The sequence below is a fragment of the Protopterus annectens genome, chromosome 1.part0 (genome assembly GCF_019279795.1).
Source record: "Protopterus annectens isolate FY-2018-M chromosome 1.part0, PAN1.0, whole genome shotgun sequence".
Classification (NCBI taxonomy): domain Eukaryota; kingdom Metazoa; phylum Chordata; order Ceratodontiformes; family Protopteridae; genus Protopterus; species Protopterus annectens.
In genome coordinates, this window is record NC_056725.1 from 1633249757 (window position 1) to 1633263801 (window position 14045).

At 38.2% G+C, this 14045-nt stretch overlaps 1 protein-coding gene across 1 annotated transcript in view; it reads left to right on the forward strand.

Annotated features, from left to right (window-relative positions):
- Nucleotides 1-14045, forward strand: part of SREBF2 (sterol regulatory element binding transcription factor 2) — an 895155-nt gene that overhangs the window by 676398 nt on the left and 204712 nt on the right. The window contains exon 17 of the mRNA XM_044068232.1: nucleotides 5838-6023. Coding sequence (XP_043924167.1) covers nucleotides 5838-6023 — 186 coding nt within the window. The remainder of the gene's footprint in view (nucleotides 1-5837; nucleotides 6024-14045) is intronic.

Genomic DNA, 14045 nt, shown 5'->3' on the forward strand with positions numbered 1-14045 from the left:
GCAAGAAAACCTGCTACTAGAAAATCATATATTAGTAAAAGGAAAATATGTTCTGTTTCGTGCCAAGATAGGAACCAGCACCCTTTGAGGGCTAGTGTTTCTCTGGTTCTGCATTTATTAGTGTGAGTTGGTATCTTCTGGTCTGCCATACTCCTCTGTTAAGGTTCATTTTTCATCCATTTCTGCATGTCTGCCCATGTATTCCTCTCTTTCAATACAACCTCTTGTAAAAATATTTTTGAAAGGGGGTGTTGCTTGCTAAGTTTCTTGGAAAACAGATGGCTCCTCTTTGGATCTTAATTTTGTCTAGGAAAAACTAACTCCTTCTCCATTTGAACCAGCTCATCAGGCTGACTTGAGGTCCATAGCATGCAGAACAGTGTTACTGATTGTGCTGACCTCTGCAAGAAGACTTTCCAAATTGCTAGTTCTTATGGTGAGTCAGCCTTGTATCATTTTCCAGAAAGATAGTTTCCTTAAGAAGTAATCCACTTTTATCCCTAAAGTGGTATCTGAGTTTACTTTAAACCAAGCCATCCATCTGCCTGTCTTTTTTCCAGAACCTAAAACAATGAGGGAGAAAGGATACTTGATACTCTGCATGTCCACAGACAACTGGAGTACTGTCTTGATAGAACAAAATCTTTTAGGAACTCAAATCAGTTGTTCATTTCTTGTAATGGTAAGAAAAAAGGACAACATGTGTCAAAGCAGACTATTTCCAAATGTTTATCTCATGCTGTTACCTTTTGTTATACCCACTGCAACAAGGCAATTCCAGACAGTGTAAAAGCTCATTCTACTAGGGCCTTGACTTCAACTGTGGCTTTTTGGAAAGGGTTTGATTCTAGAAGTGTTCTAGAAGTGGCACCTTGGTCCTCTGTATATACCTTTACAAAACACTGTAAAATAGAGTCCTTCTGTAAGTCTAGGAGAAGCCCTGCTCGGACCATTCTCCAGGGGCTCCTGGATCCTAATCCTTCCTTATCCTGGTCAGTTTAAGCTGTTGCGATCTACTCGTATAGCTAAGGCTACTGCAGCATTGATCATTCGGACATGTACTGTTATGGCAAGTTTACTTTTACAACTGCACTTTCCCTCTGTTGCACATCATGATCACAGGAGAATGCTAGCTGCTTTGCACGGGAGGTAGACCATTGACCCAGAACAAGGGAGCCACAAGGCACCCCAGTTTAACCACTCTGATGTTGGTGGCCTGAATGATATGATCCTTCTCCCTCAGGGGCAGCTGTTTGACAAGTATATCTTGTCTGTTTTGAATGAGTCCAGGAAATCCAGCACTAGAAAATCATACATCTCAAAATGGAAGAGATTTACTTTTTGGTGCCAGAGTAAGAGCCATCAACCTCTGCTAATGAATCTACCGTTGGTTAGAACCTACTTGGCTGAACATTTTACAAAAGTGTGTCTTATTCCTCCATTAAAATTCATGCCTCCGTCACCTCTGCTTGCACATGCAAACCCCTTCGCAACCTGTGAAAAAACTATTTCTTCTAGGCATCATCCACCTGAGGGCGCCCAGGAAAGCCTCTGTTCTTTCCCCAGACCTCATTTTTTGCTGGAGAAACCCACCCAACCATCCTTTGAGCCAGCAGCCTCTGCAGAAATCAAATTTTTAACTTGGAAAACTGCATAGTTAGTTGTCGCCACCTCAGGTCAAAGAATCTCTGTCACTGATGTGTAAATAGCTCTTACTAAGATTTCACCCAGACAGGGTCTATCTGAGAACTAATTCCACTTTTGTGCCACAGTTACTTACATTTCCTTTGTCAAGCTGTATGTCCATCTGCCTTCTTCCCAAACCCACAGAACAGATAAAAAGAACTTTTTTTATACATACTGGACATGCACAGGAAACTTGGATATTACCTGGATAAACCTTTTTTTTTTAAAGTCATACCGAATTTTCATGACTTTTTCCCCAATAAATTCGGTAAAGCTGTCAGCAAAACAGGCCATTACCAAGTGGATCTCTGACTGCATTAGTTTTTTTTACAGGTACCATGACAAGAAAGTGTTAGACCAAATTAGAACTCATTCTCCTAGAGTCACAGCTACTGTAGCTGCCTTCATTAGATGAGTGCCCAAAAATGAAATTCTGGAGGCAGCCACCTAGTCATCAGTCCACACCTTTAGCAAATACTGCAATTTGTTATCTTCCTCAAACATTAGAGCCAGGTGTGCCTCTGCAGTCCTACAAGTATCCTTCTCATCTCTCCATCCTGCCATCCTTTAGCTTTGGGAATCCTCGTGAATTTATTACTGCAAGAGAGAAACATGATGAACATAGTACAGTTGTGCCAACATACTATAAATGGAGATGTTTGAGTGACTTTACTTTTGCTGTACTATTTTCCTCCCTCCCTCCATCCCCTCTGTTTCATCTATGGTTTCCTGCTTTGTAGATACCTTCCCCATTTAGCTGTCCTTTCTTGCTTTGCTGGGGGCAGTATGGGTGTTTTATGATTCTGGCCTAAGGCTCCGAGAGTGGGGTTCTAGTCTTGGGTAGTCCAGAAAGGCTTGAGAATACAGTGCTGACCAATGACCCTTATACCCTGACATAGTGGCATTGGAGGGGAGTGCATACACCAGGCCTGGAGGAGAGGATTAAAGTCTCTAGTATTCATTCTGGTCAAGAGCTTCCACAGTAGGAAATCCCAAGAAGTTTTTACTACAACAGTGAAGACATTCTAAACATCTACATTTGTGGTAAGCAGGCACAACTGTATTTTAATAAAAAAAAAAAGAATTGCTTAATGAAGTATAGGTTGTTTTGGGGAAGAGAGTTGGTTATGAAGTAGCAGAAATATTTGCAGTTTATGTAAGAAGTGTCAAAGATGAGTACAGGTCTGTGAAGTTGTATCTATAGGGCTTCCCCCTAGGAATATTGCCTTTGTGGGACAATTATTTCATTGAAAATTTTATTATATTTTGTTAATGTTTGGATCTGGGGCCTTGATTAAGAGGGAAGGCTATGGGCATTCATATTGTGCCACTAGAGATGAGGTTTTTGGGCCAGTGCAAGATGAACTAAAGAAGGACCTCTGGATGCAATAAGAATATATTTAATAGTCACTCCACTTGATAAAAAATAAAACTCTTAAAAATACCCCTTCGGGTCACAGTACATTAACGCTTTAACAGAGTAATGAACAGCATTTTTGTCTCCCAACAGACTTCTTCAGATGGAAAATGCATACTGAGTAAAGCTCTCTGTATATATACTAGTTGCTTAATTAGAAAACCAATTTCATTGGTAGGGCGTTAACTATCCACCATTTTGTGTAAAGCAACCATAAAAGAAGCTGAATGTTGCTTAAAAACGCTGACATACATAAATACACTAATGTTTATCTAAACACATAAAATAACTATCTACCATCAAATAACCTTAAAAAATGCTTATATTCATATTCTTATACAAATGTTCAGCAAAATCTAGTTCAAATACATTTAAAATGAGAACATCTAGCTGAATGCAGATTTTTCTAAAATAAGCTACTAGCTTCATCTAGTGGCCAGATACTAAAACTTTTTACACAGACACACTGGGAGCACAGAAAAAACACAGAAAAAATGCATTTTCATATGTAAAATTCATAAATACTTAAAACTTTTTACCATAAAATACCTATCTAAATACATAATGTAAAATAATATAAAATACATATAAATATTGCATGGTTTGGCAAAGCAAAACACTTTTAAGAGTTTTATTTTTTTACCATGTGGAGTGACTATTAAATATATTCTTATTGCATCCAAAGGTCTTTGTGGGCTTTTTCCAACTGCTTAGAGTCTTCTGAATATTGTTGTGGTTTAAAGCACTGTAGCCCAGTTTTTCTTGCTGTTTTGTTTTTTTGAACTAAAGAAGGCATTTAAATTGAGTTTCAGGAGATTCATAGACAATCAAATACCATCATAGTTCCGAATAGAAGATGCCAACTAATGATCCAGTGGCATTATTTCTCTGATTTAACAGGGAGCTTTCGAGAAACTAAAGTTTTTGTTTCCTGTGGGAGTATGGTTGCAAAGCTGAAATTGAAAGGGATTAATGGAAGAGTACCACTAAAAATGGAGCTTACGGTTTAGTTTGACTAAGTACAGGAAACCTTACCCGGCTCAAACATGGTAAGGATTTGACAGTTTGATTTTTTCACTTCTGTGGGTGGTGTTCTACAGTTGCTCTTAGCTGGTGGAGCAATTTGCTTGGTTAATTCCAGTACTTGTAAAGTTCACCATGTGAACTAGCCGCAACTGCAGTGGAAGCATCTTTGTCAAGAGGCTCTCAAGAGTTACAAACCCTTTATGTTAATCATGTATTTCTTGTATTTCCTGTAAAACCACTTCTGCCAAGAGGATCTCAGTTGCAAAGTTTTCATGTTAAACACCTATGTCTTACTTTTCACATAGAGTGGGTTTCTCCTAGGAAGAGCCCATCCTGTATGCCCAGGGTTGCAACAGAAGCTGGTCTTAACTATGTAATTCACTTTCCTATCTTCTGCAGTCAGTATTCCAACCAGTGACAGTACCTCCTTCATTGTAAGGATATGCACAGACAGCCCAGTTGTCATCTGAAAAGGACATGGGACTATTCACAGGATGATCAGCAATTTGTATAATTTTCTAGCAGCAGAGAAGGAAATAAATTTCCAAACAATGTATTTAAATGATTGCCTAATTGTATTATATTTTAACTGTAAAAAGCTTTTACACCTAGTTTCCAAAGTACATTCTGCTAAAGCTATAATCACAGCTTTCTTAGGAACAATGATATGTCTTAAGTTTGTTCTGCAGCACTCTGGTCCTCTTTAAATATGTTTATTAATCTGTATTTTGTAGCTTCAGGTTTTCCTTCAAGACGATAATGATTTATGGTATTATTCCATTTGATGACCAGCCTGGCAATTAACTTATAATATCAGATATTAATAAATATGGGAGGTCAATCTGCAGTGTGTGACCAATCTTTCTTCCCCCCTGCCATGTGTTGTACAGGTTTGCTTGGTCCAGAAGTGGGTTGAAGCAGGGAGGAACATTGTGTTGTAGGATACAGGAGAAAATTGGCAGCTTAGGAGCATTTAACATGCCAAAATGTACTAATGCCTGGTACATTAGTCCCTGGTGGTATTACTGCACCTAGATCTCCTCTGAAAGGTCTAGTGGTGTTATGCTAAGTACCAGTAACTTTTGTTTAACTCTCATTGCATGTAGCACTTGAGAAAGGTCACTAGTGACAATTGTGTCTATGAGTTTAATATATTTTGCAGGAGATAGAGATTTCCCCCAACCTGCCCCCTGGCTTAGTTTACTGGTATCTGTCTCGATGCATATGTTAGTTAACTTCGGCTTACAGCTTCTTTTCACAACATTGTGCTCCTCACTGACTGTTACTGCACATGAATGTTAGTTCAGATCAGAGCAAAAGTGAAACACGAGTGGACTGCTGTTTGCGTTTGGAACATGAATTCACTAGTGTGCATGCTGGGGGGGCAGAATATCTGTGGAACAAGTAGGGGTCTGAAAGGTTTGGTGAGTTGTCTAAACAGCTGCATTATTAGCTTCATGCATGTGACCAGCTGGAAGTCTTCTTTATTTTTGGTGAATGATTATAATAACTTCTCTAACGTTTGATGATGATAAGCATATTGAATGACTTCATCCAGTGCTCTGTTTATGGCTGTTGTTTCAAAGTTGTATTTTGTTTTATATTACCATTAGGTAAGAATTTTGTTGTCTAGGACATGAAGTTAATGTCATTTTCAGATTTGTATTTGTTGTTACCTTTTATAATTATAGCTTTTACTCTTTTCTAGGCTATTCAGTTATTTGTGTGCGATCTGCTGCTTTCCATCAGAACATTCATCTGGCAGAAGCAGATTAACAGCAGTCAGTCTCTGGGTGAGCTGTATCAGGCCTCTAGTGCTGAACTAGCTGGATTCCAGCGAGATTTAAGTAACTTAAGGAAGCTTGGCCATACATTTAAAGCAGCTCAGCGCAAGGTGTGTAACTGTGGGGTACTCTTTTTTTCATTATACATTATAAGCATCATGTAGTGTCTTAGCAAATAAACATAATACATATTATGCCTGCTGTGTGCCATGTATTGCAGTGCTGAAGTGGTGTCATGCTCTGGTTTCCTCTGACAAACTAATTTACTTTGATGCTTTATACAGTGCTACTGCAGTTAATTTGTGAGAGCTGAGTGATTGTGCTGGAAGCATCTTATTGTAACAAGTCCATACTGGAAGTAAACAACATTTTTGTAAGTAATGTTTTATATGGGCTGCAGTCGCATGTACTTTGCTTCTCTTTATCAGGTAATATAAATTTGTTGTACAACAGTAAACTTATCTAGAAACCCTAATACTATTTCTATGACATGAAGTGATTATTTTGGAAATAAAGCATGTGAAAGGTTTACATTATAATCCCATTCTACCTTTAGACTGATAATCCTTATTGCTAGTTTGCTAACTTGGATCTTATTTTAAGTATTCATTTGGCTAGAAAGGCCTTACCTGTGGGCTTTCTCATCTGCAAAACAAGATGTATTTAGCCTGATTTCTTTAATATCCATAGCTCCCTGCCTTGCCCCGAGCAGTGCATGCTTTATTTATGTATTTAGTTGCTTGCTTACTTATTGCTTTTGTTGACCCAGAGGCCCTGGAGAAAATTTTCAGTTACAAAATAGGCAATTTTATACAGCAGAGAAAAACTAAAGCTTAAAGTTACAATACTTATTTATTTGTTGACATTTGATTACCAGGAAAGTCCGACAGGGTAGGAGTCCATTTTCAGCAGAGGCCTGGGGAGAAAAGCTCCAAAGTATTGCAAAACATTTTAAGAACAGTAATTTTGCAATCTTCAAAAATAATACAAAAACATCAACAGTTTAAATAATTGCATCAAACTAGACATAATATGAAAACATTGGTTAAGAATAGATAAGTTATATGACAATGATTTAATATTTAAAGAAATTTTAACCGGCTTATAGAAAAATTAAAGGTAAGTTAGTATAATACAAACAGGAATTGCAATATGAAGTGAGAGGAAAGCAGGCTTATGGTATATTTAGAGAGAAAACCAGGTGAGTGAAATTAATAGAAGTAAGGAAGTGAGTGAAGAAGGGAGAGTAAGAAGGTGAAAGGTTTGAAAAGGTACTTGTTCACATTTGAAAAGAGAGTTAAACCAAAGAAAATCTGCTATTAGTAAACGATAGTTATTAAGTATTACTACAAGACAAATTTGCTTATACATTGAGGTTTAAAATGTCAAACTACAATTTTACATTTATGGGCAGAGAAATAAGAAAGAGGAGATGTGTGGGATACGAGTACAAATCAGAGGAGGTAATGAGTAGAAAGCAGAGAGTAGGTGAGGAAAGGTGAATAGTGTGTGCATTTGTTAGGTGATATCGAGAAAAAGAGAGTTACAGTGCAGTTAGGGTAGATGTAGACTGTAGGGAGTATGAGTTTGAATTTTGTTAGAAGGAAAAACTTGTCAGGGGGTAAGTAGAGTCGGTACAAATTGCATTAAGGGCAAAGTGGTAGTAGACAGTAGTAAACTTATATTGATAATTTGCTTTGTTGCAGTATATAGTGGTAATGTAGGTATCTGACAGCCAAGGTAGTCTAGCCTGGGGAGTCTTCATGCTGAAGACTGTGGGTCTGGTGTGACTTTACAGTAAAGACAGCATAGGATGATGATACTGTTGGTACTTCTTGAAACTGTTGTCTGATGGTGTTTTGTGTTAGTAAATAATGTGTTCTCATTTTCTGCCATATGATCTACAGATGATAAATATTAAATATTCTGTTTACTGTGCTGACAGAAATATTTCCTTAGAAAGTTTACCAAGTTGCTGTTTCTGCTAACTACGAACATATTCAGAAATTTGTTGTGCAAATTTTAAATTACAAATGCACGCATATACACAAACACATAAAGAGAAAGTTATCTGCTTGGGCACAAAGATCATAAAAGTGAAAGAATACTATTAGTTGTCAAGTTGCAGTATCATATGAATCTTAGTTTCCTTCAATCTTAGTTTCTTCTTCTTCTTTCGGCTGTTTCCTGGTTAGGGGTCACCACAGCGGATCATCTGACCACTCATGATTGGCAGTGGAGTTTTACGCTGTCAAGATACCAGCCCGGCGCCCAACCTTCCACAGAAGGCACACACATGCACACACTCACACCTAGGGCCAGTTTAGAGTATCCAATCCACCTACTGCATGTCTTTGGGATGTGGGAGGAAACCAGAGCACCCGGAAGAAACCCACGTGACCACAGGGAGGACATGCAGACTCCGCACAGAAGGCACCCCAGCCGAGAATTGAACTGGAGAACCTCTTGCTGTGAGGCGGCAACGCTAACCGCTGCACCACCGAGGCCGCTATATTTTTCTTTTTATTTTGATAAAAAGATGTGTTAGATTGCACCTCAAGGTTTACTTCAAGAAAAGGTAAGCAATATTGATGGGTTCCAGTGTATGAAGATATGAGATTCAGGTGGGAAACTGCAACCATTAAAATGGAGTAAAATCCGCAAAACTTTTTTCACTCTAGAATAAATAATATCTCTCAAAGGGTCATGGGACAATCTATTACTACTACTGTTCTGAGCGAATTTAAACGTAAATCTACAGGATGAACAAAGATGGAACAGGCCATTCTGACTCTAGTACTGCCCTGCCCAAACTACGTACCCAGAAGGAACAGCACTTGTTGGCTGAACAAAGAGAGGGTCTGTGAATGGAAGAGAGTGCACCCTTACCTTTATCAGTACAACTTTTGTTAAGTCCCGAAACTTCATAGATTCCAATACTGCTGTTGGACAGCTCATTTTCTGCTCAATAACATAATGCCATATACAGCACTGATAATATTCAGGCTTTCAGTGTTACCAGTATCAGTCTCAAAATGCCTTTTTTTATGGAATGTAAACTTTGAGTGCAAAACAGTAAGAATATTCAACAAATTGTAAAGGGCCCATTCTATGCTCAGGTGTAGAATATGTTGCAGTCAGACCCAGCTTTAGAATTTGCCATGGATTAGAGTGACCATTGCCAGCCCGAATTTTGGGATCCTCCTCTGCAGTGCTCCATAGATCACCAAGAATATTTCCTTGTATACCATCAGCTTCAGACAAAAGAAAATGAGGAAATCTCCCTCCACATTCTCCATAAACTCATACTTGGAAGATAAAGCTCTTGTAGTCTGAAAGCTGATTTTTGTTCATGAAGAGAGATATTCAGAATCCCAGTAACGTAAGTTGTTTTTCAGGAAATCAGTGGTCTTGATTGTAGAATATTTCCAAAGGGCAACCAAGGAACCCTTCATTCCTAAATGGAGGCTTGGTCATTTTTTTAAGAAACGAGTACATTGTACAATGACTCCTCATTTGACACCTCGACATGTCAAAACCCGTTGACACAGTATCACATCAAAAGCTGATAAATGAACTAGCTTCCTGAAACCTCTCCAAAACAGCACTAGCCTGATTCCAAAGCTACTTAACTGACCACCAGCAAGCAGTTAAGTGGCAAAACCCACTCTCCCCCTTCTACAAGTTTCAGTGGGTGTCCCTCAAGGGTCAGTCCTCGATCCAGTACTCTTCTCTATATTCACCAATAAACTTTCTACTGCTACTAACACGGCTACCATTATCCAATATGCTGATGACTTCTGCCTTATATGCTGAACACCAACTCTCCCCAAACTCCTGGAAATAACACAAAAATCCTTCCTTGATGTAGAACAATACCTTTCTACTCATCAGCTAATACTCAACCCAAACAAAACCAAGGTGATGATCTTTACAAAATGCAAATCACAAGGAACTCAGTCCCCTTCAGTATCGTTTCATCTAACAGTACCAAAATAGAACCAGTAGAACATACAAAACTTTTTGGGGTAACAGTCGATAACTCACTGAAATTTGATTAACATTTGGCTTTAACCATTAAAAAGGTGCATATTAAACTTGGAGCTCTCTATAGAGCAAAACCATTCCTTGCAAATACCTCCAGACAAGCAATAGCCAGAACACATCTCCTGTCCACCCTGCTGTTTGCCTCCCCCGTCTTTACTAATCTAAAAAAAAAAAAGACCTAAACAAACTTAAGGCCTGCTATAAGAAAATAGCTAGATTCACCCTTAGCCATCCAAATAGGACTCTTTGCTGATCTTCACTACAAGAACAAAACAGGTTTGAACTTGCCAACCTCTGCCACCTTAAACAACTAACCATCATCCATTCCAGCATCCACCAACCAGACAACTTCCCAGCTCTCAAAGACCTAGTATAACCATATACCAACAATAGAACTTTGAGATCCTCTGATAAGTTATTACTAGTAACCACAAAAGCCAACAACAGCTACGGTGAATCCCTTTACTCATACAAAATATACAAGATCTGGAACTCCATCCCACAACTAATCATAAACACCACTAATACTAAACATTTCAAATCACTCCTCAAAAACTACCTAAACGACAACTGGCTATGTTCCTGCTCTTCCCCTGGATGACCAGTCACCTCTTCGCTTGGATGAGCAGTCATCATACCCCTCCCCATTCATCCAGTCCTGCCCACTCACCACACACCCCCAGTCCTGCTCTTGTTCCCAGTATCTAAGTACTATTTTCTAATATCTAGTACTGATATTGAATAACAAAGTCTCATCCTTCTCTTCCTGTCATCCTACTAAAACACTTAACTATGTTATTTGTGCACAAGGAACAAAGTGATTTTGATTTTTCTAACTAAACAAATATTTTGCATAAGGCACAAAGTGTTTTTTAAATCTAAACAAACTTGCAGCCTATTACTTATACTGAATTAACATCTGGATAAGATTTGAGTAGCTGTCTTTAAACACTTTCCATATTTTGTATTGCTTTAACCAACTACCTTATCTCAGATCTTTGTATACATTTACTGTACTATTTTTTTGTATTCTTAGCACTTTTGTTTATATTCATACTGTCTGTAAATGTTTTGTTATTTGTTGTTTGTGAAACATGGAGCTTTTCTCCCCAGGCCTCATCTGAAAATGAGCATCCAGCTCAGTCTGACACTGCCAGTAAACAAATGAAAAATAAAATAAATTTGTACTGTTTTCAAGATATGTCCTGTGTGGTGGATGGGAATGTAAGAACACAAGCACCATCCTCCCTAGACGCACATGACAGTTACAGGGTCCCCAAACTCTGGCTGGGTTTGTTCCCCTGTTTTAAAATTATCTGCAGAGCATGCAAAGCAATGCAGGCACGATGGAATGTATTAGACTATCTACTAGTTATGAAGTGCAAAATCTGATTTCTCTAAAATTGTTTGAGTAGTGTCAGTTCTAACCCAAAATTATTTCAAAAGTAGATTGAATTTTATTTATTTATTTTTTATTTTATTTTACATTTGTTAACTGGGCTAGTCTAACTGGATATATGTCCATTTTCATTAGAGGCCCGGGGAGAAAAGCTCCAAACTAACCACAGTTATAACAAGGTTAAAGATTACCATAAATTAGCTTACAAATAGTACTTAACTAGGTAGTAAATAACAGTAAAATAGCAATTAAATCAAATATGTTATGTTGTACATAAAATGACAAAAAAACAGAAAATTGGACGTGACTTTTCAGATGAGAAAAATACTTAGATGTTACAGTAGTTTTACTGTTAACTTTTCGTTTCAGCTAAACAATCATATCTTGATTAGTATATAAACAAGGAAGTGTTATACACAAGGAAGTGTTATAAACAGAGGTGAAAATCTAGTCAGGGTTACTACAAGGGCATAGCCAGTGTGTTTTAAGGTGTAATTTGAGTTTTTGTTTGAAGAGGTGTAGGGAAGGAAGTAATGTAAGTTCACTAGGTAGAAGGTTCCAGTTTTTGCCAACTGTGTTCGAAAAGAGTGAGTCACCTGCCAAGTTGTTGGACATGTTTATGCTAATAGTTTATTCGAAGAGCATAATGTATTGAGATTTTTATAGGGGATTATAAGGTTGGAGAGAATTGAAGTTTTGTTTGGATCATAGAGGATCTTATGGGCTATGGTAAATTGGTTAAATTGAAGCTGATTCAGTAGTTCAAGCCAGCCAAGTTGTTTTAGATTGTGACAATGATGGGTTCTGAAGGGGTTACCAGAGACAAATCGGGCGATGTTATTATAGGAGCTTGCTAGTAGCAAATTGCTTGTAGTTAGGTTAGTGTAGATTGGTGAGGCATAGAACAGTATGGAGATTAGAAGAGATTGGGCAATAGTAGTTCTAGTTGTAGAGGTGAGGAAGGGTCTAATCCTATATAGGGAGCCCAGTCTTCTGTTAACTTTTTTTATAGTGTTGTTAATGTGAATGTCAAAGTTAAGGTTGTTATCGATTGTAATTCCAAGGAGTTTAGTGTAGGATTCTGGTGAAATGAGGATACCATTATTAGAGATGACTGAGAAGTCAAGTGGTGTAGACTTGCGGGTAGGAGAGAAGAGTAAGAGTTTGTTTTTTTTGGGATTTAAGAGGTGAAAGCACTTTAAAAACCATGACTCTACTGTGTTAAACACCTTCTGAGTTATGGATTGTAGTTCAGAAGAAGATTTAGCTGTACAAATGAGTGTAGAATCATCTGCATATTGTATGCAAGTAGCTTGTGGAATAGCTAAATGCAGATCATTTATAAAAATGGAGAAAAGTAGCGGGTCTAGAATTGATCCCTGGGGGACACCCAAGGTGACAGGCAGGAGGGATGATAGATTTTTTTCCCAGAGCACTGCTTGCTGCCTATTGCTGAGGTAGGAGGAGAACCATTGCATAGCTAGCGAGTCAAAAGAAAGTGACTTTAGTATATTTAAAAGCAAAGGGTGGTTCACCATGTCAAAAGCTTTTGAAAGATCTAAGAAGAGAGCTGAGGAGAGAGTATTATTGTTGCGGTTTCTGTTGATAGAGTCAGTGAAGGAAATAAGGGCAGTAGTGGTGCTGTGGAATGGTCTAAAACCATGTTGGGTATTGGCTAGTAAGTTATGCTGAATTAAATGGTTCAGTAGCTGGTGATGAATCCCTTTTTCCATGATTTTAGCTAATGGGGATAATAAAGCTATTGGTCGCTAGTTGGGAGTAGTCGTTTGAGTTACCTCCTTTATGTAGAGGAATGATGTGAGAAATTTTCCATATGTCTGGGATGGTTGCTTCATTTATGGTTCTATTTATAAGAATTGATATGGGATAGGCTACAGCTGTAGCTGCTTTTTGCAAATATTCAGCTGGGATCTGGTCAGCAGAAGGAGTACAAGGCTTCAGTTTTTGGATGAGTTTGAGGATAAATTTGGTAGAGATGGGTTGTAATTTGAAACTGGGACTAGGGCTATTATTGGGATAAGAAAGCTAGAGTTGTCAAGGGATAGTTGACTGGCCAGGGATTGTATGGTCTCAGTAAAGAATGAGTTAAAAGTGTTGGCGATTTCGCTTGGGGTTTTGAGATTAGTGTCTGTTGGACTTGGTGTACTGGAGTGCCCAGGGTTCATGAGTCTACTGATATTGGCCCAAAATTTCTGTGGATTATATTGCTGTGTTTTCTGCATTTTATAGTAGAAGTTTTTTTATCTGAGAGTATTGCTTTTTTTGTTGAGTTTCTCAGCTGTTTAAAAATGTGTTGGTCTGCTGTAAGTTTGGTAGTTCGCCACCTATCCCAAGTTTTGTTTCTGAGTAAGATTTTTTGCCTAGTTTCTTTAGATAGCCAAGGAGCTGGTTTTGATCTAATTCGAATGGTACGCTTAGGTGCATGGTGGTCTAGGATAGTTAGGAATTTAGAGTTGAAGTATTTGACAGCATCTTCAAGTGGTAGCGTTCTTAGGGGAGACCAATTACAAGCAGTAAGTTCACTTTGGAATAGCTGTATGTTAAATTGTTTGTTGCTCCGAATTGAGCGGAATTCTTTTTGTTGTTGCCTGTGCATGCAGTTTCCTTCACTTTTTTAGATTGTGAATGGGTCCATACCTCTCAACTGTACAGATTTTTGGAGAAT